General features: G+C 58.5%; 1 protein-coding gene across 2 annotated transcripts in view; it reads left to right on the top strand.

Moving 5' to 3' along the window:
• The first annotated feature begins 6,201 nt into the window (after window positions 1-6,201).
• The window catches only part of NHERF2 (NHERF family PDZ scaffold protein 2), a 38,427-nt gene continuing 19,323 nt past the window's right edge, over window positions 6,202-25,305 (top strand). The window contains exons 1-2 of one of the 2 annotated variants that reach the window (XM_074886696.1): window positions 6,202-6,533; window positions 10,865-11,122. In XM_074886696.1, coding sequence (XP_074742797.1) covers window positions 6,324-6,533; window positions 10,865-11,122 — 468 coding nt within the window. In that variant the 5' untranslated portion in view covers window positions 6,202-6,323. The remainder of the gene's footprint in view (window positions 6,534-10,864; window positions 11,123-25,305) is intronic. The other variant, XM_074886697.1, reaches the window with a different exon arrangement.

Genomic DNA, 25,305 nt, shown 5'->3' with positions numbered 1-25,305 from the left:
CTGGCACAGGAGCGGCTGGTGGTGCAGCAAAGAGAAAACATCCTTTTGGGGTCCCCTCCAGCCCCTCCTGGGTGCTGAGACACTGGGTTACAGGCACCTCCCCAGGCCTGAGCATTTCCTCTGTCTGATTTTCTGGTGGATATTCCTTTGAATGTGTGCGGGAGATGGCAAAACCCAGACGCAGCCCCATCAGGCAGCGGAAAGAAGCCATCCTCCCCCAGCCCAGCCATGCAGCAGCTTCAAGAGAAGCGGCCTCTTAACCAAACTGTGCTCCCCGAACCCCGTCAAGAGCTGCAAACACCTCAGGAGCCAGCGAAGGTCCCTGGGGGTGTCCTAACCCTTCTGCTCCTGCCAAGAAGATGTTGCAGGAATGGTCCCAGCCCTCATGGTGTCCTTGGGTGCTGGGGTGGCATCTAGAGTTGGACATGCCAGCAGAAGAGGTGATGCCTCCAGAACCCTACACCTGGGCCATGACTTTCACTGCACGGTAGGATTAAACCCCGGCACGGCCGTGCTAAAACACCAGCACTGTGCTCCCAGCACCCCAGGGTGCTGCAGCTGCGCTGGCGGAGGGGATGTCCCAGCTGGGTGAAGCTGGGAACTCCCCATTTCCATTCACCTCCAGCCCTGCAAGAGCCTCTTGAGGCGCTTCTGCTGCTCCCTGCTCAGGCCACCACCACTCCCCCGGGGCTCGGCTCCAACTCCTACATCTGGTGACGCGGGGCCTCTGCTCTGCTTCTTCTGGCAGGAGAGGAGCCAGCTGCAGTGGAGTGTGGTGCAAATGAACCCCTACATCCATGTCCTTGCTGCGGCAAGCACAGGGACACGCCAGTGTGACACCGGCACCGGCACCAGCTGGCATCCAGCTCGGGACAAGCTGTGCCAGCACCAGCCTCTCCAGGAGCAAGTCCCTTTGCAGTCGTATTATCCATGTGCTTTTCCTGTAGCTGCTAAAGACATTTAGCAGACCTGGAGTATTGTGTCCAGTTTTGGGCACCTCAATACGAGAGGGATATCGAGGTGCTGGAGCGAGTGCAGAGGAGGGCAACAAAGCTGGTGAAGGGCCTGGAAAATAAATCCTATGGGGAGTGATTGAAGGAGCTGGGACTGTTCAGTGTGAGGAAGAGAAGGCTGAGGGGAGACCTCATCACTCTACAGCTACCTGAAAGGACATTGTAGAGAGGTTGGTGCTGGTCTCTTCTCACAGGTGATTAGTGACAGAACAAGAGGGAATGGCTTTAAACTGCAACAGGGGAGGTTCAGACTGGACATTAGGAAAAAATTTTTCACAGCAAGAGTGGTCAGAGAGTGGAATAGGCTGCCCAGGGAGGGGGTGGAGTCACCATCCCTGGATGTGTTTAAGGGTCATTTAGATGAGATGTTGGGGGATGTGGTGTAGGGGAGAACTTGTAGAGTAGGGCTGATGGTTGGACTCGATGATCCCAAGGGTCTTTTCCAACCTGAATGATTCTGTGATTCTGTGATTTTGTGATTTTGGCTTTTTGAGGGGAAAATAGTGGTCAGTGGTGGGTCTGTGGCCCTGCACGGCGCTAGCAGAGGGGTGCCCGTGCCATGGAGACACAGCGGGTGCGGAGCAGGGTGGGCTGGGGCATGGAAGCAGCGTTGTTGCTTGCACACTTGCCCATGGGGGTGCTGGCATGTGGGAGGGCTCGGGTGTGCCCAGCCTGGCTGGGGACTGTCGCCAGCTCCATGCCTGCACAGCACCAAGTGTTGCCAGGCCCCCTCCAGCTCGGTACCTACAGCACTGCTATCTGCTTGTAAATAAGAAAGGACCTGGGCAGATTCTTACCTCCCAGCTTGTGCAAGAGGGATCTCCCAGCTCTCAGCAGCATAACTGAACTTTCTGGACTTTCACAACCCACAAAACATATAATTAATCCTCCTAATGATCAGTTCTCCTTCTATCTCTATAAATCTAACCTGGAAAATGTTTACAGCTCAATAGTGCCACACACAGAGGCCTAGAGAAAATGAGATGGTGCTTTTTACGAGCTCTCCTCTCATTCCCAGTTCCTCTGGTAGCACAAAAAAATCATCAGCCTTTCCCCACTCTTCGGGAGCTGCTGCTCCCTGAGAGCAGACGGGACCCAGCAGCCCTGTGCCAAGCGACAGCGAAACGAGAGAGGAATGAGCACAGCCGCATCCAAGCCAGGCAGAAAGCCCGAGACTTCATTTATTAATAGTCAGAGCTCTGTGGCAGTAGCAGTGGCTCTCTGCAGCTCCCAGTGGGGACCATCAAACCCCGCTGCCCGCAAGGGTACATCCCTGAGCTTCAGCTGAGGGACCCAGGTCTTCTCCACACCCAGGCAGAAGGTGCTGTGGGTGGCCGAGGTCTCCTGGGACGTGGAACCCGGCTGCAAACCAGCCCAGCGAGCTCCGGCTCCACGGTGGGAAGCTGGGTGTGGAGCAGGGGATGGATAAACACCGGCCAAAGCACACTGACGGGGAGGAGGAGGCTGCGCGGGAGGAAGAGCATCTCCCTGCCAGCTGCTCCCACAGCTGAGATGGAAACCGGTGTCTCATGAAAGCCGAAGGGAGGGGTGTCCGGCAGCGCCCAGCCTTTTCCTTGCCCTCCCTCCCCGCCTTGGTGAAGCTCCCATCCCTGAGCAGGACCAGCGCAAGGGAGGGAGAAGCCACAAGATCTGCCCAAAGCCATCCAACAGGCACGAGGTGGAGCCACGAGCAGACAAGGGGCTCCTGGGGTCTTGAAAATGTGTCCCCTTTGACAGAAAATGGCCCAAAGGCACGTGCAAAACCTCTCATTTCTTTGGAAGCACCGGCACTCCATCACCAGCTTTGGCAAACCATCCTCCCCCTCAGAGATCCCCTTGCCCTGACCCTCTGCACCTGCCTTAGAAACAAGCCAGCCTGGACAGGCTCGGGTTATCAGCCGAGGTTTTGCCAGTTTATGATGGACTCTGTGGGCTCCAAATCTCCCTCCATCCAACGCACCAAGGAGCCAGCCGGTGGAGCCTGATTTCTGTAATTGTGAAACTTTTCACAGCATCTGTATTTTGCATTAGTGAGGCCACAGGATCAGGCCTAAAGCAAGGAGTGTTCAGGACACAGGTGTAATTCTCTGTCGCTGCTCAGTCAAGTGCAGTGAAGGAATTAGAAGCAGATGTCAAACACAAAGAGCTTCAAACCCTTCCAAGCCAGTAAGCACACAGGTCCCACGAACTTCCTCAGCCTCCAGGCTGGCCCAGTTCAGACTCAAGTATCTGCCCAAATCAAAACACACGGAAATTTAAATGGAAAAACCTTGCCCGTGCAGTATCTGCTGGATTTAATCATGGCTCTGTTATAGCAGTAAGTGCAGGAGCCCTCCTATGCTCTCTTTTTTTCTACAACAGGCCACAGATGGGAAATGGCAGGATGGCCTCGAGAACTGAGGGGGTTTTGTACCGCAACACATTTTCAAGTTCTTTCCAGCTCCTTCACACGAAGCTGGAGCCACCCCCATCAGCTGCAGCAAATACAGCATCTCTCTGTGAACCACGTCTGTGCCAAAGCATGCGCTGAGCTGCGCACCCCAGGACAGGCAGGGCACCCCAGCCCTGCGCACCCAGCAGGGCTCAGAGGCACGGCCACAGCACAGCTCCATCAGTCCCCACAGCCCTGGGATTGTGAAATAAATCCTCCAGTTTAGGCTCACAAGGTGTGCGACCAGAAGCAGGCAGGCAAAAATCCTGTGCTGCGTCGGGGCTCTACCCCGTCCCCATCCCCGATGTGTCCCTGCGGGAGCGGGGACCCGGCAGCAGCTCGGTCGGGGTCCTGATGCCCCCCAGGAGTGAGCACTGGGCTGCTGCTGCCTCCTGTGCCCAGTACAGACGGGCTGGAAGGTTCCCTAAAGCCTTCCCGGGAGCAGTTTACAGGTCCCAGCATCTCTGCTGGGTTACATCCTCTTGCCAGAGAGGTGGCACTCGGTACCTGACTCTCCTTAATTTCCCTGCAATGAATAGATGGTTTTTTTGGGAAAAAAAAGCCTTTTGGAGATGCCGAGGTTGCAAAAAACAAACAAATCCAGGTCACACCGGAGAAAATGCTTGTGCTCAAAAAAAAAAAAAGCATTTTTGAAAAATGCAAGCATCCCATTTTCACCTTTTTGACATGATTATTTTCTCCCCTTTTTTTTTATTTTGCAGGCCGCCAACACTTTTAAAGAGACATTCAAAAGGGTTAAAATATTCTGTGTGACCACCCAAAAGATTTTCTCCCTTGTGTTTTTATTGTACTGAATAAAAAGAAAAACTTTTTTGTTCAAATAAACTTGAAACAATTCCTTCTCCTCCCCCCCTCCCTCCAGTTTTTTGGTTTAGCCAGTGAGTGGAAAAATCAATTATTTGCACTCTTCTAGCCTGATAAAAAGCTTCAGGACTCCAAAAAGAGGCTCAAGGGAGAACTTGCCTTGTACAGCAAATAAAACAGTGTCTGAATTTCCCGGCTCTCTGGCCTCCTCTCGTGTCACACAAGATTTTGTGCCGAGATCGATGCTTCTGCCTATAGGAAATGAGGATGGGAAGAACTGCCAGAGATAAATAATGCCATTTTTTTCCAGGATAGTGACTGTCCTCTAAAACGTGTCACCAAGCATCTTTTTGGTTCAAGCATCTTTCCTTTGACTTTATGTATGACTGCAGTGGAAGTCTGGTTTTTTTAAGCAGACTACAAATTAAAAGCAAATCAATATTAATTTCTGGCGTCTTTTATTTACCACCTCAAGCTGGCCGCTGCATTTGCTTCAGCTCTGTAAAAATCTGGCAGGAAAGCAGTTGAGGAAGGAAAAATACCACTGAGGAGAGGTAGAAACCCTGTGACACGGGAACGCGACACAGCACCAACGCTGCGACAACTCATCTGGGTCATCTCCTCCTTGTGAAAGACTTCAAGGAAACGAAGACCAGGAACACAAAAGGGTGAAGATGGGGATCTCTGTGTTGCACCAAAACAAGCTCATTTGAAGTGAAACCTGGACAGCCTCTCGGCAGGGGCTCCTGGGATGGAGGAGGAGCCTTTCCCCACTGGGAATGTCTGGGATCGGTGCGGCAGAGCTGCTGGGTCATGAACCCCAACCCGTCCCCTGTTCAGGGGGACACAAACCATTTCCGAGCTCCTTCACGTGAACAGCTGAACATAGGCATGAACCTACACATATGTATGAACCTACACGTAGGTACGGACATACACATGAGCTCCGCGTGTGCCAGGCTGGCTGTCCGGGCAGAGACACCCCACAGAGATGGGACTGGGGCTGGGTGGGCAGAGGAGCTGCTGGGCTCCGTCCTCCCCACCCTGGACCAGGGGGTCCCCGCATCCCATCAGCTCAGGATGGACTCTGGATGAGCGGCCTGTGCTCCAGGCCCTGCTCTTCATCACCTCCCCTTCATGGGGTGGTTCTTGCCCGTGTCCCGGAAGGCTGCGTTGTCCCATGGGTGAGTCTTGGCCCCGGTAACCCCTTCCCGGAGGGGAGTGGGGATGGTGGGCCTGGTCCGCAGATGCAGGGGGGGCCCAGCTCAGCGGCTTTGTGCCGGCAGCGGTCCCCAGGCTGGCCTGGAGGGTGGTGGGCTGCCCTGGCCCGGGGGCTCTGTGCTGCACCGGGATGGGGGGGCCGTGCTGCTGGAGCCGGAGCTGGGCCCGCACAGCCCCGATCCGTGAGCCCGGGAGGCCACGATCAGCTCTGGGCATCCCCACTCCATCGACTCTGGGGCTCCATCGGCTCCGTCCACCCGGTGTTGATCCTGGGGCCGGTTCCGGTGTCGGTCCCGGTGCTGATCTCGGTGCTGGTCCCAGTGCCGGCGCCGGTGCCAGTGGTGGGTCCCGGTGCCAGTGGTGGTCCCGGTCCTGGTGCTGGTCCTGGTGCTGGTCCCGGTCCCAGTGCCGACTTAGGTGCCGGTGCCGGGTCCCGGTCCCGGTCCCGATCTCGGTGCCGGTCCTGGTGTCGGTCCCGGTCCCAGGTCCCGATGCCGATCTCGGTGCCGGTCCCGGTGCCAGCTCCGCCCTCTCCGTCCCCGTCCGCGGCTCCGCCCCGGCTCCTCCCGGCCCGTTCCCATCCCCGTCGCCATCCCCGCCCGCCGCGCTCCCGTCCCCGCGGGGCAGCGCGCAGCATGGCCGCGCTCCGCAGCGCCCCGGCCCCAGCCCCGGCCCCGGCCCCGGCCCCGGCCCTGGCTCCGGCCCCGGCCCCGGCCCCGGCCCGCCCCTCCGCGCCCCGCCGCTCCGCGCCCGCCCCGGGCCGCCCATAAAAGGGGCCCCGCGGCCGCCCGCCCCCGCCCGCCCGTCGCTCCGCTCCGCCGGGCGCCCCGGCCATGGCCAAGGACCAGCTGAAGCCGCGGCTGTGCCGCATGTTGAAGGGGGAGAGCGGTTACGGCTTCCACCTGCACGGCGAGAAGGGCAAGAGCGGGCAGTTCATCCGCAAAGTGGAGCCCGGTTCGCCGGCCGAGGCGGCGGGGCTGCGCGCCGGGGACCGCGTCGTCGAGGTGAACGGGCTCAACGTGGAGCAGGAGACGCACCATCAGGTGCGGGCAGGGGACGGGCAGGGGATGGGCAGGGCGGGCAGCGGAGCGCGGACACCCCCCGGGACCGAGCACCCCGGCTCCCGAGCCTCTCCGCCGGCTTGGCTCCGCTCGGCTCCAGCCTCTCGGGGGTGCGCTGGAGGGGTGGTTTTTCCCCAAAAAATATCAGTGCTGGGGCATCCTTGGCCTGGCCAGTGCTGGTGGTTGCGGCGGTGGGTGCCCCCAACCCCCCCAAATCGTAGGCCTGGGCTGCAGGGGGGGCTTTGTGTGCCTGGGACGGGGAGCTGCTGTGAGCAGGGTTGTCTCGCTGCGGGGGAAAGGCTGTTGTAATGGTGTAAAGGTGGGAAAGGCGAAGGTGTTTTGGTATGGGCAGGGCCCTGCTGCGTTATGCAATCTGTGGTGGAAAGGAGTGGGGAGATCCAGGCTTTATTTCCGGCTCTGCTGTGGGTTTTCTTGGCCACTTCGGGCGAACTGCTCCTGCTTGTGCAGCCCAGAGTGTGTAAAGGATGCCTTAAAATCTACTGATAAAGCTCTGCAGATGTTCAGCAGTTTGACTGGCTTAAGTAAGATAGGGCTTGTAGGGAAATAATGGCTGTTATTAGACCAGGGCTGTGAGTGGGGGGGGGGATCCAAGCGAGCTGTTTCTCAGTGCTGTAACAGGAGCTGCACCCTTCAGGCTGTGTCATTTTCTGCTTATAAACCAGAAACTTGTATTTGTTAAACAGCTTAGTCCAAAAACCAAGCAATGAGATTCAGGCTGCTTCTGTCCCCCTGCAGACCCAGAGCCTGGGTTGATGGTGCCCCTTTGCCTGATGGCCCGCGGGGCTCTGCGGAGTTTGATGCTTTAGTAACTTAAAACATATGGCCGGCCCTACTGCTGGTGCTTTATCGGGGCAGAGCAGGGTTGTGCCTCACGTAACTTGAGGACCTGGCAGAGTTTTGGGGGGGTTGCGGGTTCCTGGGCTTCACCCACCTGGTGTGGATGTTGCTGTGCAGAAGGTGAGGCAAGAGCCTTCCAGGTGGCTCCAGTAAAGCCTTGGGGACTCCTCTCCCTGGGCTTGGTGGGTTTTCATGGCTAATTGAGCCTGTTTTGATGATCAGAGCCAGCTGTGTGAAAGTTAATGGTTTGCCTTGAATGTGATTTCAAAACCCCTGAAGGAGGATCCACATCTTTGATCTGGCTGGGCAGAAAGGAGGGTTGTGGTCTGTAAGGAGCTGCGTTGTATTGGAAGCCATCAGAGCTCCCTGCTGAAACTGGGATGCTGGGGATGGGCGGTAGCGGAGCTGAGACAGCAGCTGTGTCTTTGAAACATGCGGGGTGTTTCCAGTAGGTCAAGTGAAAGGGGAGAAATTTTCCTGTCTTCCATTTTCTGCTGGCGGAGGCAGGATTCAGCCCTGGCACTCGCTCCCTGCTGTGGGATGCAGTGTCCCATCTGAGGTGTCACGGGGCTCGCTGCTGTGATGGTGTTAGTGTGTGTGAGCAGGAGCAGCCCTGTCCCGGGACATGCTCTGGGATCACCCTTCCTCCTGCCTCGATACAGGAGGAACCTCTTCCCTCCCCCCCCCCCCCCCCAAAAAAAAAAAAAACCCAGCCCTGATGGACTGCGGGAAGGGCGATGTGGTGGTGGGTCAGACGCTGGCTCCTGCCGATTTAGAGCTGCTGGCTCACCGTGGCCTCTCCTCCTTGTACTCCTGAGGTCCCCAACCTTGAATAAGTAACATTTATCCATGTGCGTCTGAAGCTGCGGTGGGACAGAGCCCGCAGCAAACAAGGCCTTGCTGTTTGGGTGTAACTCTGTTTCGAGCCGGAGCTGGCGGCATTTGTGTCTTTGTTCTCTGTTTTTTCCTGGCCTTACCCAAGGAGCGAAGGCAGAATGTGTTCTCAGGGCATTTCATCTCTTGGATGCAAAATTGCATCCTGGCTCCTCAGTTCCTCGCCTGGGCAGGGGGTGCGTGGGGCAGGGCAGTGGCCTGTGCCCGGAGCGAGGAAAAGCCCCCAGGTCCTCTCCGAGGCTGGCAGGGGCATCGCTTTGGGAATGAGAGGGATGACCTGGGCCGTTCCCAGCGGCACCGTGAGCCTCCTTCCCGGGCAGCTGGTGTTTGGCAAGGGTGGAAGGGCCTGGGCTGGCTCTGCCGGGCTGGTGCTGGTGCAGCCAGGGGTGAAAGTCTGTTTGGGTGGAGCTGCGGAAATCATGGGGCTGGGACCGGTGCTGAGAAGGTCCTGAGGCACTGGATGCTCAGGAGAGGCTGTGTCATCTTCAGAAGAGCTGCGGACTCGAGGCTGTGACCATGGCTCGGAAACGGGTAGGGTGCCAGGCGCTGCCGGTGCCGGGCAGGACCTTGCCATGCGCCTGGATGCCGCTTTGCCTTGCACCTCGCTGCTCCATCCCCACAGGGACCTGCTGCCTGGGGAGTTTGTCACAGAAAGCCCCTCCTGCTTGTCCCTGCTAACAGGGAGAGGGCGAGGGGCTGCTCTGTGCCTGCTCTCCATCCCTGCCTGGCTCAGCTCGCGGGGCTGGGGGGACTCTTGCTCCCTGGTTGCTCTTCCCGGGGCTGTTGGGGAGCTCAGCAGCGGGCTGAGCCCCAGCATCGCTCTCTGCAGTCCCTTTGCGTCTGGTCATGGGTCTGTGGGACCCTGCTCCTTGCCAGGGATTAACTCTGCTGCCCTAATGCCTGGACCACCCGAACTGCAGGCTCGGGGGATGTTGCTGGGCAGGACCCACCACGTTTCTCCTGCGTTTTCCCCACAGGCATCGCCTGCCTGCATCTCCTGCCACTGCTGCGCGTCGCCTGCCTGCTCCCAGGTCCCAGGCCTCGTGCGGGCACAGCCTTGCCGGTATCAGCAGCACCGTCTGATGTCGCATGTAAATAGATCTGAAAGGGAGCAGATGGATTTTCTGGGGCTTGATGGAACAGCACCTTTCAGGCTGGTTACAGATGGGAACCCTGGGCACGCTGCCGCCCGACGCGGCGTGTGGAGACGGAGGCTGCAGCCTGCAGCAGATTAGTTCGTTCAGGACAAGCAGCCTTGTTGGCAGTCTATAAATTTCTTGTTGGTTGTTGGTTTGTTTTTTTTTGTTTGCAGATACCGGCTCTGTTGACCTTGAAGGGAGCTTGCAGGGGAGTAAATAAATGCTAGCTAATTGCGCATTAGGCTCGTTTGTCACTTATAACCTTGGCAGTTGCAGTGTGTCTGGCCGGTGTGACCTAGATCAGAGCAGGAGCCCTGTAAGGAAGCCCAGCGCTGCTTTGGGGGTTGCCCAGCACACCTGGGGGGTCACGGGTCTGTGGTCTTTAGGGCCACCTCATAGCTGGATAGCATTGCCAGATACCACGCCGCCTCCTCCTCCTCTGGATGAAGGCTGTGCAGGGAGGAGGTGGCCCAGCAGAGCCAGCCCTCTGTGGCTGCTGGCTGGGATCTGGCAGCAGTTTCCCTCTGCCCTGCTCCTGTGCATGTCCTGGATCTGCCCTGGTGTGATCTACCCCCCTGCCTGGCTGCGATCTGCTCCTCTCCCCAACGTGGTGAGCTCCTTTCAGAACTGTTGCCAGTCACCGATCCTCACGAAGGAGCCGGGCAGCGACAGGACAATGGTCCCCATTCAGCGCTGCCTGGAGCTGGATCCCGGCAGGGACAGGCCCATCTCCTGCTCCCAGCACTGGTTTCCCTTATCTCTGCTGGCCCCTGGCATGGATCAGGGATGAATGCGCAGATCGGGTTGTTTCTTTCATAAATTCACCCAGGATGGGGGGGTAGCTGGTATGTGGGTGCAGCGGGGAGCATCCAGCAAAGGCAGCCCAGCCACCAAATGCATGTGTGGGTGCTCGGTGCCTCCCTGTGCGCCCCGGCTCTCCACCCTGCCCTGAGTGTGGGGGAAGAAGGACAGCCCAGATTGAGGAAATAAGGGTGTGTGGGACTGTTTGCTTGGTGGGACAGATGATGTTGTCCCTCTAAGGGACAAAACCAGGCAGCAGGGTTTCTGATCCTCGTGGGCAATGAAGCAGACTCCGTGAAAGCTCCTGTCTGAGCAGAGCGGGTGGTTCTGGGTGGTCTGGGCAGCTGCCCTGGGCAGAGCTGTTGTGGGGGTTGCAGGGCATGGAGTGGAAAGAACAATCACCATCATCACCTGGGGCTGAAGGCAATGGGCATTCCATCCTGGGGGTCCACCAAAGCCAGGCTTTGCCCTTCTCCCCCATCACCGCTGGCTGGAAGTGACAGCAAACTCGCAGCAAGACTGAAGCTGCAGGAGAGCGTTGGGGAGTTGATGGTCCTTGGGTCCAGCTCCTGCCGCAGCTGGGAAGTCCCTGGGTTTCTGCTCAGTTGTTCTCCTTTCCAGGTGGTGCAGCGCATCAAAGCCGTGGAGACAGAGACCCGCTTGCTGGTGGTGGACAAGGAGACAGACGAGTACCTGTGCAGCCTGCGCCTGACGTGCACCGAGGAGATGGTGCACAGTGGGATCCTGCTGAACTCCAGCGTCTCGCCCACCAAGTCAGTGGGCAGCGACAACGGGGAGGTCTGGAAGCCGCAGCTGGATCTGAGCGGGGGCAGCCTCCAGCGGCACTCGCACAGCTTCTCCTCGCACGGCAGCAGGAAGGTGAGGGCAGAGCTGGGCGGTGTCTGGGGCTGCTGGGTGCAGAGCTTCCCTCCGCAAGCATGGCTTGCTTCCCATCAGAAAAAAACCTCCCGTATGTGGCTGTTGGCTTTGGGGACCCCCCTGCTGTGTCCTGAAGCAGTGGGTGAGCTGTCTCTTGGCCTCATTTGCCCTTGCTTGAAGGGCTGCGCTGCTCTCTCCCCTTCTGTGCCCCTCGAGGGTCTGCTGGGGGCTGGCGGGGGGTCGTCAGCCCTGGGGACAAGTGACCCCATGGTGCCTCGGCCCGGGTCGGCGTCCCAGCTAGGGTCTCACCCACCCCTGGGGCCAGGCTGCACAGAGCAGGGACGCGGTGAAGCTGGAGCTCGTGAATGAGCTTCCCTCTCCTCCATTATTTGCAGGAGGGAGGGAACATCTGGGGCGAACGTGTTCTCAGCTTTTTGCTTAAATAGGAAGGAAATTAGCTCTTTTTCAAGTGGCCTGGGTCTGGACTGTGATTCTGCAGTAAGTGCCTTTTATTGGTAAACTCCTTTCCAAAAAGGAAAGAATTTGGGGTGGAAAACGTCCAGTTTCCATGGCTGCCTTGCTGCTGGGGCTGGGCTGGCGGCGACGGCGCTGCCTTGCTCTCGGCAGATAACAGGGTTTGGTCCCAGGGCTGCCCGTGCTCGGGGTGTGAAGGTGGCAGGGGCGGTGCAGGTGTCGCGTGGCCGAGCCGGTGACTGTGTCCCCACCCTGCAGCCCCCCTGTGCTTGCTGGTCTGTGCCACCGGGCAGGGAGTGCTGGGGCTCAACCACCTCCTCCAGCGTGGAGCTGCCATGGGCACACTCTTCCTCCTCCTCTTCCTCCTCCCCAGGAGCTTGCAGGGGCTGCGGTGCCTGGTCGCGCTCTGCCCCCTCAGGGGTGGGGTGGTGGCTGGATGCTGGCCCACAAGTGGGGCTGCCAGGAGGACATGGGAAAGTCAGGAAAGCTTCATGTCCTCAGGAGCCCCCCCGGAGTAATGGCTGAAGAAATTTGCCTGTGCAGATAAGAGGCGATGCCGGTACAAGGCAGGAGGCAATAAGGAGGGGAGTCTCACCTCTGGTCCTCCCCTCCCCTTGCAGAGGAGGAAACCCCCTTTCCTGGGGCTGGCAGGGGCAGGGTCGGAGGCAGTATTTACTTTTTTCCCCCCTTATTGCATGATTTGAAGCTGTTTGAAGCTCTGTGTGATGATGATGGGTGTGTTTCCCATGGGAGGCTGCTCACCCCCAGGACGGCTGGTGGGAGAGGAGCCGTTCCTGGGGGTGGCTGGGCATGGCTGGGGGTGGCTTTCTAAGCTGAGGATTTCCTATCCTTTCTCTGTTTCGTTTGCTGGGTGCAATCCAACAGTGTGTGCTGACGGGAAGTCAGGCGAGGGGAACAGGACAGTCCTTTCCGGCCTTTGGGTTTCAAGGAGGGTGGGACAGGGAGAACCAGACAGGGCTGGGGTGCGAGGGGGGAGAAGCACCTGTGTGTCCCCTCAGAGGGACTGGGGGGGCTTGGCTGGGGGCTGTGGCTGGGGTATTTGGTGCTTGCTGTGCCAGAGCTGGGGCTGGTGTTTGGGGGAGCCTGAGCTGGACAAAGGGAACCGACTCTGGGGGTGATGCCCACCCTGTGGGGTGGAGAACGGGCTGCTGAGCGGGCAGAGCTGAGCATGTTGGGTGTTTGCAGAGGCTCAGGTCAGCGGCTGGTTTGCTCCCGCCTCCGTGAGCGGCAGCTCTTTGAAGAGTTGGGTGCTGCAGCCTTTCCTGGCCAAGGTCACTTCTCCGTTCTGGGGCCTTGAGTGACCCTGGTACAAGGTCAAGGGTGGCTGGAGCAGCCGGACTTGCATCCTGCTTGTTTCAAGACCAGCTCCAGGCTCCTGGTCTGGGTGATGTGGCTCTCCTCCTAGATCCAAAAATAGCTGGAGGCCAGGGGAGCTATAGTGCACCCCAGTTCCTGCAGTGCTCAGCCCTCCAGCACCGTGTCCCTGCGTGGGGCAGCTTGAGCCTGATCCCCATCCTGCAGATCACCGGCACTGGGCCCCCGTGGAGTGCCCAGCTCCTGCGTGCGGGGGCTGTTTGGGAGATTTCTGTCCTGGCTGTGGCAGCTGGGGTCCAGTCAGAGACTTGTCCCCAACCAGGTTTGAAGGGGACGAGGCTCTGAGCTGGGTGGCACTGGGAGAAGCTGGGTTTGGGCTGGCAGCACTTTAGTCTTTTGTGCAGCTTTCCTGGAGGCGTTTGAAGGAGAAGAAAAGGCAGCTCCCTTCCCCTGCAGACCCTTGGCCCCATCCTGCCCCTGTAGGAACTGGTGCTGATGCTCCAGGCTGCTCCCAGGGAGCAGCATTTTTTCTGAGCAACATTTGTTTATGTAAAGGCTGCAGTTTTCCTTCATTTGAGGCCGGGTTGTTCGGTGCAGCCTGAAGCAATGAGTAATGAAACAAAGAGGAGGGAAATCTGGCACCCAGGGCAGCTGTAGTGCTGGGCAGCGGGGAGGCAATGCTGCAGGCAGGGTGGGCAGGGCCCTGCCAGCCTCCCCCATGCTGCCCCAGTCTTATTTTCCAAGAGGAGTGACCCCCCTGGGACAGCTGCCATGGGTGGGGAGGTCAGTGTGCACCCCCGGCAAAGACCTGGTGTCCAGGGCCTCGTCCTCCAGGAACCACGGTAATGCCATGAATAATTCAGCATGTATTTAAAATCAGGCTGCCTGCCCTGAGCGAGCAGGTCGGCAAGGCTGCTGGCACCTCCCTGGCACCCTGGGGACTCGTGGCTGCAGTGGCACGGGGAGCAGGGTCTGCCTTGCCCTGTGCCATGTCCTGCCTGTGCTGGAGGGGTTTGCCCACTCACTGCCTGCCCCACGCTGTGTCCCTTGAGAAAACCCCCATGCCATGTACTCCCCCGTTCCAAACACATTCTAGTGGCCACTCGGCCGTTTTCTGCTTTTCCCCAGGGCTCTGGCTCTGCCTGCCACCCAGCATCGAGTCCCCTGGGAGGTTCGGAGGTAGCGGGCGGGGGGGTGTCTCAGGGTGGCAGGGGCTGCGTTGGGTGCTGAGCAGTTTTTATTGCAAAGGTGCCTTTGGGACAGCGGTGTGAGCTGGTGGTGGCTGTTACTTAAATGCCTGGGCTAATGGCTGGTGTGCTGCGGGGCCGGCTGGTGCTGAGCGGTGCTGCTGGGTGCTTGCCTGGATGCTGCTGGCCGGCCCGGGGGTGTTCACGGTGTTCACAGTGCGCTGGCAGCGCTTTTGTGGGTGTTGCTGGGACCCCCAGTTATGGCCACGTGGGTTTATGAGCCACATGAGCAGCGTCCTTGGGATTTGCTGCCTCTCTGCTTTCTCCAGGTGTGTTTGTAGGAGAAACAAGAACAACAGGGAAGGCACTGGGATGCGTTCGGGGTGATGTGGTTCTCTGCCATCGCTGCTGCTGTCACACCAAAGCACAACTATGGGGGCGGGGGGGTGGGTGTGCAAAGGGACCTTTACAGCTGGTGTTTATCTTCTGGAAAACAAACCCACTGGTTTGCTGGATTCAAGCAGCCTGTTGGGTCTGGGAATTTTGACATAGGGGAATTCGCAGCCAGTTGTTAAACTGTCTGGGGGAGACGGTGTCACTGTAGCATTGCTGCTGGCAAACAGGAGGAGAATGGGTGACCCTCCCCGACACGGGGGGTTGTGGCTGGCGCTTTGTCGTGACAGCGAGCAGGCGTCGTGCTCGAGAGGAGCTGGTGTGCCTGGGGACAGGCACGCTGTGTCCTGGAGGAGGATGGATGAGCGCCTGGGTGCCTGTCGGGACCCACAGGTGTGGGGCCAGCGCTGTGACATCCAGGCAGTAAATATTTACACTTCTGTTTGGGTCAGGAATAAGAACTTTTTCTGTTGCAAATAAAACTCTGCGTTGCAACATCTTCAGCCGCCAGCTTTCTGCCGGAGTGCTGGAAGGGGGGTAACTCGGGACAGATGTTTTTGGAGAACTTTGCCAACTCAGTTGAGGCCCAAAATTTAGGGCTTGTAGAATAACCACAAAGATGTAATAAAACCTAACATGAGCAGAAATGTCTGCAGTAATTATGTGATTAGAAAAAAAACACACAGAAAAAAAAATAAGTGCATGGCTTAAATTAAAGCACTTCCCTGCAGCATCCTGTGCTCCCCGGGCCTCGGTGGCAGGCTCAGACCTGTGGGGAGATGAGGATCGGGGAGGGCAGCAAACCTGGGTGAGGTTCTTGCTGTGCTGGCAGCAGCCTGGGGAAACCCTCCGGCACAGAGCCCGAGGAGCTGTGGCCGTGTCCCTGCAAAAAAAACATTACAGGGCTGCCTGGGGATGGTGAGGGGTCTGGGTGCTGCAGGAGCAGCAGCAAAGCCAGGCTTGCTTTTGGGCTTAGCACTTCAATCGTGTCCCAGAGGCAGGAGTTGGGCCGGCGTGTGGCAGAGCTGTGGGGAAGCCGGTGCTGACCCCGCTGCATTATTGATAGCGCCGGGCTCGCCGGCATCGTGTGTCACCAGGCCAGGCAGAGTCGGTGCCGGTGGTGCGGGTGGGCTCTGGAGCTGCTCCAGCTCACAGCATCTTGGGGATGGAGGCTGGGGCATGTGGCAACAGGAGGGACCCTCTCCGGAGATGGCAGTGGGATGCTTCCACCTCGCCTGGTGGGACAGTGGTGTGGTGGCCCGTGGCCATCTGGGCTGCGGGAGGGGGCTACGCCATGGGCTTTGCTCAAAAGCGTGGAGTGTTTTGCTTTCTCGGGAGCCTGCCCCTTTCCCATGCAGGCAGCAATAGGATAAATGCCAAAAAACAACTGATTTTTTTCAGACCATTGGTCCGTCTGTGCTTGGTGCTTGGTTAGAAGGAGCAGGATGAGACCTGTTTTTGCCGAGCCCCCTCAGTGTTGGGGTGTTTCAGGAGCTGGTTGCACTTCTTTCCCCGCCGGGGTGCAGGCACTTGGGAGCAGCGGGGTCTGCGCTGCTCGAGGGACAGCAGGTTTGGGGCTCTGCACCCCGTAGCCTTGCGGGTCCCCACAGCGGGACTGGGGCAGCCCCAGCCTCGTTCCCCACGTGGCCCCGTCTGCTCGTGCATCGGCAGTGTGTTAACTTCTGATTTTTGCGCGTTGCTTTTGGTATCGGAGTGGGGTTTGCGGGAGCCTGGGCTCGGGTTGTGACAAGCCCGCGGAGGAGCGGCGTGGGCTGGGTATTGCCGCAGCACTCGGAGGAGGTGCTGGCAGGGAGCTGAGCCTTGTCCTGCTGGATGCAATCCAGATACGAGATGGGACACTTACCCATGCCGCTGTAAGGTGAAGAAAACAGCGTGCTGCTCACCATGCTGGGGCACAGCAGGAGCAGCCCTGGCTTCCGACCCTCCCGGTGCTGTGGGAAAGGGGTTTGGATGCAAAACGCTTCCTTTGGTGGAGACTGTGGCTGTGTCCCATCACCCAAAACACCCGGGAGCTGCGGGTGGGCTGCAGGGACAGAAGGAGGGGGCTGAGCAGGTGTCCCCCGGCCACAGCTCACCTGCCTGGGCTTGGTGTGGGCAGCGGGTCCCACGGAGAAACTCGTCTGGGGGGTTATTTTTGTGCCGGGGCAGCACAGGAAGCCCCTCCCCGGGAGGAGAGCATCCACCCCGCAGCAGAAACTTCCTCCGCTGCGATATTTTTAGTGAAATACAAAGCGAGTGGAAGGGAGCGGGAGGCAGGAGGCAGATTAGCATCGAGAGGAGCTGCGCCCTGCCAAGAGCCTTTGTTCCTGGGGCCACGTGCTCCCAGGGGACACCCGGTCCTGCGAGGGGACAGTGGGGTCACCCCTGGGACCTGCCACCTCCCTGGGAGGGGGACAGGAGTATTGGGGGGGGGTGTGTGTGTCTGCATCCCAGCCCATTGCCTGGCTGCAGAGCGGTGACGCTGCTGTCACCAAGAGATGCTGCGTGTGGTCCAGCCGGTGCTGCTCCCTTCTGCATCCTCAAGTAATCAAAACCTTTCCCTCAAAATGGCTTGAAAACTGATATTAAATGGGAGCTGTTCAAAATGCAGCTTGCTCCGGCACAGCCGGCCCTGGCCCCCTCTGCTCGCAGGGATGCGCTTGAGCAGCTTGCTTTAATAACAGCCTTGCTCATAAGTGGGCTCCTCGCCAGCTGTTTAATGGTTCTGTTCAATAGTAAAAATATTAAATGGTTTCAAATAAATTAAAAATCTTCTGGCAAAATCAGGGCTTTCTGCATGTGCCCTGGCAGCTGCACAAAACCTCTGTTGTGACTTTGCTCCATCCCTTTGAGTTTTCCAGGCTGGTTGGGCTCACGATCCTGACATGGTGGAGAAAACCTTAAAACAATATTGGGTTTGGGGTTGTTTGGGGTTTTTTTTGATTATTTATTCCCATCACCCAAATGAGTTGTGGAGGAGGGCACACGCTGCACGTTTCCAGCTGTTTGTCCAGTTCTGTCCCTGGTGCCACTGTGCAGTGCGGGTGGGTAAAGCATCTCCAGAAGTTTGACCCCAGACCTGATGATGCTGCGGGTCTGGGTGAATCCCACCTCCTCCTGCCCAGCCCCACCCTGGGCATGGGGCTGCTCCCACCCAGGGGCAAAAGTTTTGGTGTTACAGCATTTCTTGTGGGGAGGGGAATGACACGGAGCAAAGGTGCTGTGCGTATGCTGACTTACAGCGTGCGTTCCCGGGCCAGAGGGGGCCAGGGCATCCAGCTGGTGGCTGGGCACACCCAGCCTCTGAAGGAGGTTTTAAAGAGCAGTTTTTAATCCATAAGCCAACACCCCTTTGCTGGTTGCAGCCCTAAAGGCAACGTGAGCGCGATGCGATGGTCGTGGCATCGCCTCTGTGTACTTCGTTCCTGCCCTGAGGTGGAGTGATTTACCCGGCACTATTGGAGACCTCAGTGTATAAATTAAGGTCTGAATCGAGCTGGTTTTGGCTCCCAGTCCTTGTCTCGGTCTCTAGGTATGGAGATTTTACAGGCAGTGATCTTGAGAGACTCCAGGTTGGATATGAGAGGGAGAAAAAATTAAAACTCATAATCAGCGAAGAGCTTCTCCAGATCCACAGGTCTCTGTAAATAAGGAGTTGAACCCCAAGTTGTCAACATAATTATTTCTGGCAAGATCCATATCGTAATTTAATTTCATTACAGCTTTTGCCTGGACTCCTGAGTTTTGATTCCACTGCTGTGTACATTTAAACCGTAACCAGACTTGGAGCTGGATTTTGTTGGCTAAATATCTCTCTTTTCGCACTAAAGCCTTGCGAGAGTTTGTTACCAGTTAAAATAAGCCAGTGGTAGATGTCTGTTAGCGGTGAGTCTGTGAAAGCCAAATTGAAAAGTAGTTTTATGAGCAAGGGGAGGGTGAGAACGATGATTCCCTGTAGGTACTGGTGCTGCAGTGGTGTGCGGGGCTGCTCTGCGGGTGTCTTGGGCTTGGACTGCTGGGTGGTGGATCTTTCCCTCAGTGGGGTCTCCAGCCCCGGCACTGCACCGGCCTGTGCACTGCCCCACGGCCGGGGATGCTGGAGAAAGGAGGGGGGTAGGTGAGTTGGTGTCTGCATGTGGTCCTGGGCCCCTCCACCACCATCTGCCACAAACCCAGTTAAGCAAGGCTCGCTGCCTGCACGGACCCTGCCACTCGATGTGATTAAACCCTCTTAGGGGTTTACAGGGTTTAATCCCATTAAAGAAAGAGCAGCACAAAAGGTGGCAGGAGGGCTAATCCTGCCTTGTTGGGCTCAGCTCCCACCCTGGGGTGTGCTGTGGCAGCTCTTCCCGCAGCCCTGGGGGCTGGGGCTGTGCCACCCGGCGGGACCAGCATCCTCTGGGTGTGACGCTCTGCCGTGGGGCAGGTCTCCAGTGGCTCTTCCCAAGCCCCATCACCTCCTGTCTTGTCATGGCTGGCGCAGGGCTGGCTCGCTTGCGGTGGGCTAGTAGTCACTCCTGGGCAACCAAAGGCCATCCCAGGTAAATCAGTTAATTCTGGCCCTGGTGTTGTTCATGGTGAGCAGGATTTAATTAAGACAAGCCCTAATTAGTTCTAAGTGGAGTGAATAGTCTGCTTTGCCTGGAAGAGTTCCCTGCTCTTGTCTGGCAGCTGCTAATGAGTGCAGGTCTCCCACAGACATCGGGGGGCTGCATCTGTCCTGGGGATGGGGTACACAGGAGACCCGCGCTGCTGTGCTGGGGGGGCGCTTGGGGCAGCCTGAACACGGGGATAAAAATTGCCTCGTGCAGCTCCTGGGTTTTGCTGGGCGCCCGAATCCATCTTTTGGTTTTGCAGGCGGCCGTGCCAAGGCTGTTCTTGGGGTGGCTGCTTTTCCTGCAGCTTTCTGGTCCTCTCACAGAGGCAGGGAGCCCTTCTCAGAGCCCCGCAGCCAGCACCGGAGTGTGCCCGGCACCCCGCACCCACCTTTGCTTTGGGGTTTATCAGCAGGAGCAGCCGGAGCCTGGTGCTGACTCTGGGGGTTATCGCGGGAGGTTCTCCCGCTCTGCATCGAAAATGCACTTTGTCCTGGACCACCCGCCGCGGTGCGGGGCTTTGGCAGAGCTGCTGTCCAACCTCCTTATCTGCCCCAGCACAGAGGTGCCGTTTGGCCGCCTGGGCTGGAGATAAAACACCAGCACCTCGCCCAGGAGGGTGCTCAGCTCCCCGCAGCGTTTGGCAAGCAAAGGGCATCTTCTGTGATCTCAATTTTTAAGGAGCTGGGTTTATAAAACATGTCATTTTTGGAGCTGAGTATCGCAGTGGTACGGGCTGAGCCAGTGAGCTCTGCTGTTCCGCGGTTGCATCGGGTCTCAGGCTGATCCCGTGTTTTCTGGCAGCGCTGTGGGACGCAGCTGGTGCCAGCGATTTGCGATGGCGGCTGTGGAAGGAGGGTTGAGTTGTGTGGAGGAGGTTGAGAGCCCCAGGCACAGCCATGGACTTTGGGTGCTGTGTCTGGATCAGCTCCAGGGACAGATTTTGGGCAAAAGCTTTGAGTTGTGGGGTTTTGGGAGGAAGGGGTAGCTCGCGTGTCAAGCCGAGGGCTGTGAGCAAGGCGTTTCACTCCTGCTTTTTGGAAAATTGCACCCCTGGATATTTTATTGCAGAATTTTTAAATACAAAAGGCCTTACATTTGGTTAACCCCAAGCACGGGTGCCACAGCGCTGGCTTTACTTTCGGTATAAGGAATGCAGAGGATGTTTGGAGCCCTCCCCCTGCCCTGTTTCCTCCAGCGAGCCGTGCCGCCCAGCCAAGACAAATATTGGTAGTAAACTATTGAACTTCCCTGGTCCCAGTGCTCCCCGGCGCTCACAGAGCAGCGCCTGTTCTCCCCCTGTCCCTGGGCAGGGGCCGGGCTGGGGAGACACAGATGTGTCCCCATGCTGGGGATGCTGCTGGGTGGTGGTGGGAGCTGGAAGGCGTACGGCGAGCATGCGGTGAGCGTGCAGCACGCTCTGTGGAGCTGAAGCACCTGCGGGGCTGCCCCCAGCTCCTCCTGCCCTGCGTCCATCACACCCCTCACCCCAGCCTGAGCACAGGGTGGGCTTGGTGGCAGAGCAGGGGGAGATGATCAGCCCCAAAGGACCAGTACGGTGGCTTGTGCGAGCTGTCTCCCACCCTGCACGTGCTTTATTGGGCTCTGTAAGTCTAAATATAGCACCTGTGACCCCTTTCTCCGGGGCTGCAGAGGCTGTGAGAGTTCAGGGGGAGAATCAGGAGCCATGTCCTTGCTGGCCCGGGATACAGAATGCAGGCTTCTCCATCCTGTGTTAGACATCTCAGCTAAAAGCTGCCTTTCTGCTGGGCTGCAGGTTAGTTATTGACCTGCTGGGGACTGCACCCCCATCCCCAAAAATCAGGCTTTTGGGGGAGCTCCCGGTGAGTGGGAGCAGGAAGCAGCTGTGGGATGTGGTGCTGTGATGGGTCCCCCAGCCCTGGCACGGGCGCTGCAGTGTGGCCATGCAGCCTGCAGGGTGCAAGCCAGGAGTTCAGGGCTGGGGGGGATCTAATGGGGTGTATGGGGCTCTCTGGAGAGGGAGTGGTTCTCGCCGTGGTGCCCTCACCACCTCGAGGGGGATTTCCCTCAGCGTCGGTGATGCCGAGCTCGTCGCCGTTGGGAGCGCAAAGCTGGTACGGCTGGATTCCTGCTCATGACCCAGGGTTATTAAAGGCAGTGAATGGGGCCAGCATTAACGAATGGTTTGGTGATTGCTCAAGTCTTGGCGGCAGCGAGAAGCTGAGGAGTCCAAAGGGCAGGCTGATATGGCGTGGTCAGCGGTTTTATGGTGCACGGCTCCGGCCAGGGCCTCCGGCTGCAAGCGAGGGCGAGCTCGGGTGTGGGGTGTGCGTTGGGTCCTGCCCTGCGCCGGACGCTCTGTTTGGGATCCCTTGCCTGTCCTTGGAGCAGGCTGAGGACACTGAGACGTGCCAGCATGGGTGACAGTTGTGCCTCTGATTTGGGGTGCCATGGAGCGGGGCATGTCTCTCCCTCGGGGGCCCTGAGCTCCCTGCTGTGGCACGGCCCCTGTGGCGGGAGGGAGGGAGGACGGTTCAATCTGGGAAGCTCATTCCCAGCATCTCCCGCTGCCTTCCCATCTCCTGCAGCAATCCCTCCCCTCACCCAGGGGGTTCGTGGCGAGCGTGGGAAGGACTTTTCCCCCTGTTCCAGCAACTCGAGCTGCGGTTTGAGCCCTGTGCAGTGACCGACACTCCTTTCCCTCCTACCCACCAGAAAACAGATCCCTCTGGATCTGGTGAGATCCCTTTGAATCCAGAACGGAGATACCACGTTTCTTCTCTTGGACAAATCCCAGCCTGCCAGGACTCACGCTGCTGCCCCGCGTTGTCCCGGAGCTGATCCCTCCGGAGCAGGGGAGTTCGCTGGTATCCCGGCTGCGCGTTCCCTTGGCAGATGGTGCTGGAAAAGTTGTCTCTCAAAGAAAACACATGCACGTGGCGGTTTTGGTCTCCTCCATCCTCCCTCCCCCATGTCATTCCCTGAGCTGGGCCAGCTGCTCCCTGCTCCCAGCCAAGCCTGTGCTGCTGTTCCTGGCTCCAGCCTCGCCCTGGGGAGAGCGCGGGTGCCTTCGCTGTCTAATTCTGCTCAAACGCCAGCAAAGCGCCAGGGGAGGGGCGGGGGGAAGCTGCTTCTTGTGGCTGAGAAATTCCCCAGCTGGAGGATTGCTGAGGAATGGCGGGGACAGCTTGGCTGGTGGCTTCGCTGCTGGGGGGCAGGCGAGTGGGATCAGAGGGTCCCCAGCTGGCAGCCTTTGCCAGGGGATGTGCCTGTCGGGGACCCTCACCCAAGACTGTCCCCACCAGGGATGTGTGGTTGTCACCAGGATATGGCCCTGGCCACAGTCCCTCTCCTGAGAGGCTCCTTTGGGCTCAGGAATTTCCTTAATGCGCAGATGGAGCTGCAGCACGGTGCCTGGGATTTTGGAGAGGGGCATATTTAGTCCTACCCCCTCACCTGATCAGCTGATGAGGTCAGGCTCTAATTTCTTTGCAAGCAAATAGCTTAAAGCTGAAACACTGGTGGGAGGCTGTAAGTGAAACACTTTCCCCACCACCCCGCTCTGGTGTGGGGTGCCCGGGGTGGGGGCAGGAGCCGTCCCGTCCTGTGGGGCAGCCCAGCCTGGCAGGCACTGTCACTGTGGGCTGGAGATCAGGCGTCCTCCCCACCCTTCACATCCTTCCTGCTCTTGTTTTCTCCTGGCGGGCAGTTTCTCGGGATAATAACCTTTTGTCGTGTCTGGGGCCGTGGCTGAGATCCAGCTCTGCGGCAGGGTGCTGGCACGGCCACCCTGCTCTCCCAGGGGATCTGCATCCCATAGCGCCTGGGAGGGACCAGGTTGGGGTACACAGGTTTGGGAGACACCTGGACACTTGGTGCATGGCTCAGCGAAGGTGTGTACCCCTTCCTGCTGCTCCCGTAGTGCCAGGGGACTGCGAAGGACCTTGTTAATTTTTTTCTGATTGCTTTTGCGCAGCCCTGGAAAGGGCTGCTGGGCACTGCGGGTCACCGGTGACAAGCCACACTGTCCCCTCCGCTATGGCTGCAGGGCTCAGGGTGAGCGTCCCCAGGGATGGCGGGTCCCTGCTGTGGCCATCTGTGGGCATCATCCTTCCCCTCTGTGACTGGAAGGAGCCGTGGGATTTCCATGGCACGCCCAGTCCCCCTCCTCGCAGGAGCCACCCTTGGGCTGTGACTGAGGGCAGAGCAGGGACTTGGTGGCACCCCGGCTGGCACCGCCGACCCCGACTCGGTGCTTCCTGAAACAGAGCTGGCAGGGACTGGACACTCACCAAAAATATCCAAATTACTGTATCAGCTGTGGCTTGGCTGTGGGTCCTGCTGAGTACCCGTGGCTGGACACTTTCCACAGCTAATTGGGCTCGCTCGGCTGTCTCCTGGCTGGTCGCTCACTCCCTTTGTGCTGTGCCTTGGCAGAGGAGGTGGTGGGATGCATCCAAAGGGCACCGGGTGTGTGTGTGCCAGTGCAGCCCCCACTCCTCCAGCAGCCCCCCACCCCGGGCAGAGACACAGCACCTGGCTGAGCCCCCCCGGCTGGCGGGAGGATGCTGGGGCAGCAGCGCTGCAGCTCTTGGGGAAGCCAGCACAAATCTCAGTGTCTTTTGCCCTTTAAAAACAAATAATTTTTTTTTTGATGCTTCTATCACTCAAACCCAGCTGGAGCAATTTAAATAATTGGAGCAATTTGAATAATGGAAGCAATTTAAATAAGCTACAGAAGCCCAGACCTTGGGTTCGGGGCTGGCAGCCTGCACAGGCAGGTGAGGTGCCTTGGTGGCAGTTTGGGTCGGTGGTGACGTGAAGCTTTGACACCAAGGTGAGGGACGGTGGCACCACGGCACAGGTTGTGCTGGTGCCCTCAGGAACCTGCAGCACCCCTCCTCTCCTCCTGGTGATATTAAAGATAACTCTGCTTGTTTCAGGGTGATCACAGGCCCTGCTAAAAAAGATTTTGCGGCAGCTCAGCTCCTTTTCTCTCGGGGCAGGGATTGGCATGGACGCTGCTGCAGACCCCGGGGAGCACCCCAAACTCTCCCGGCTGTTGCGGTGTGGAGACAGCAGCTGTCACTGCCCAGGAGATGCTGTAAAGCAACGAGCTTTAAGAGTGAGTGTCAGTCAGGCTGTCAGGTCTCTGTTGGAAGAATGAAGCGAAGTTTTTCTCTTTTGACCACTGGTGTCGGAGCTGAAACACCTTCTTGGCTAACGGGGCGGGTGGTAATTAGAGTTGTGGCTATATAAAAATGGAAGCAGGTTGTTTACTGAGCTGGTCCTGCCCGAGGAGTTATTCCTGGCCTGGCTGGTGGAAAACCTCTGAATTATTCCCCCTTCTGCAGGTGCTGGAGGGGGTCTCACCAGCCGGGGGGCACCTCTGGGTGCTGGAACTGCTGCCTTTCTCCCCCATCCCTGCTGCGGACGGGTGCAGTGGGGAAGGGGAACATCTGCTTGTGTTTCGGTGGGCCTGGCGTCCCACCAGCCCTGTCTCCCCTTCCCCCTCTTTTATTTATAGCATTTCACCAACATCTGGAGTTTGAGCCGATTCGGCGCTGGCTGACTCCAAGCCGGGGGACGGAGCTGGGTGAAACGTGTGCGGCCGGGGAAGGAGGGAGGGAGCCCCTGAGCCCTTCCCAGCAGCGTGGGGGGGCCGCAGCATCCCAGCGTGGAGCTGAGGACCATCCAGAGGTTGGGAAGCCCCGGGAGCATCCTGGCTCTGCTTTTCCCAGCTATGGGGACGGTGGGAGAGCTGCTGTGTCCTTGCCCTGTGGCGCAGACCCAGGGGTGCTCTGCCTCCCCGCCTCGCAGCGGTCCCGCTTTCTGGCTGGGTTTTGAGGCTCCTTTGACATTTGCCATCAGCACTCAGCCCTGTCCCCCCCGCAAAGTGTCACTGAGGTCCCCCTGGCCCGGGGGGATGCAGGGCTACAATAGCGCCCTTTCTGGTGCTGCTTTAATGGGAAAATTTGAGTCATTCCTGGGGGAAGGGGAATGAAAACCAGCCCCGCTGTAGCAGGCGGCGGATCCCTGGCACGGCCGTGAATGGAGGCAGTAATCCCGCTCCTGGCCGTGGCACGAGCCCAAAGCCTCCCTGGTTCTCACGGCGAGCAGGGCTGCGGGCACTGCCGGCAGCCGCCGTGAGGGCTCCCGCTTCTCCCAGCTTTCCTCCTCTTTGTACCATGAAAGACAGTGGGTTTAAACGGCGGGG

The sequence above is a fragment of the Strix uralensis genome, chromosome 16 (assembly GCF_047716275.1).
Source record: "Strix uralensis isolate ZFMK-TIS-50842 chromosome 16, bStrUra1, whole genome shotgun sequence".
Lineage (NCBI taxonomy): Eukaryota > Metazoa > Chordata > Aves > Strigiformes > Strigidae > Strix > Strix uralensis.
This window is presented reverse-complemented; position numbering and strand designations above follow the sequence as displayed.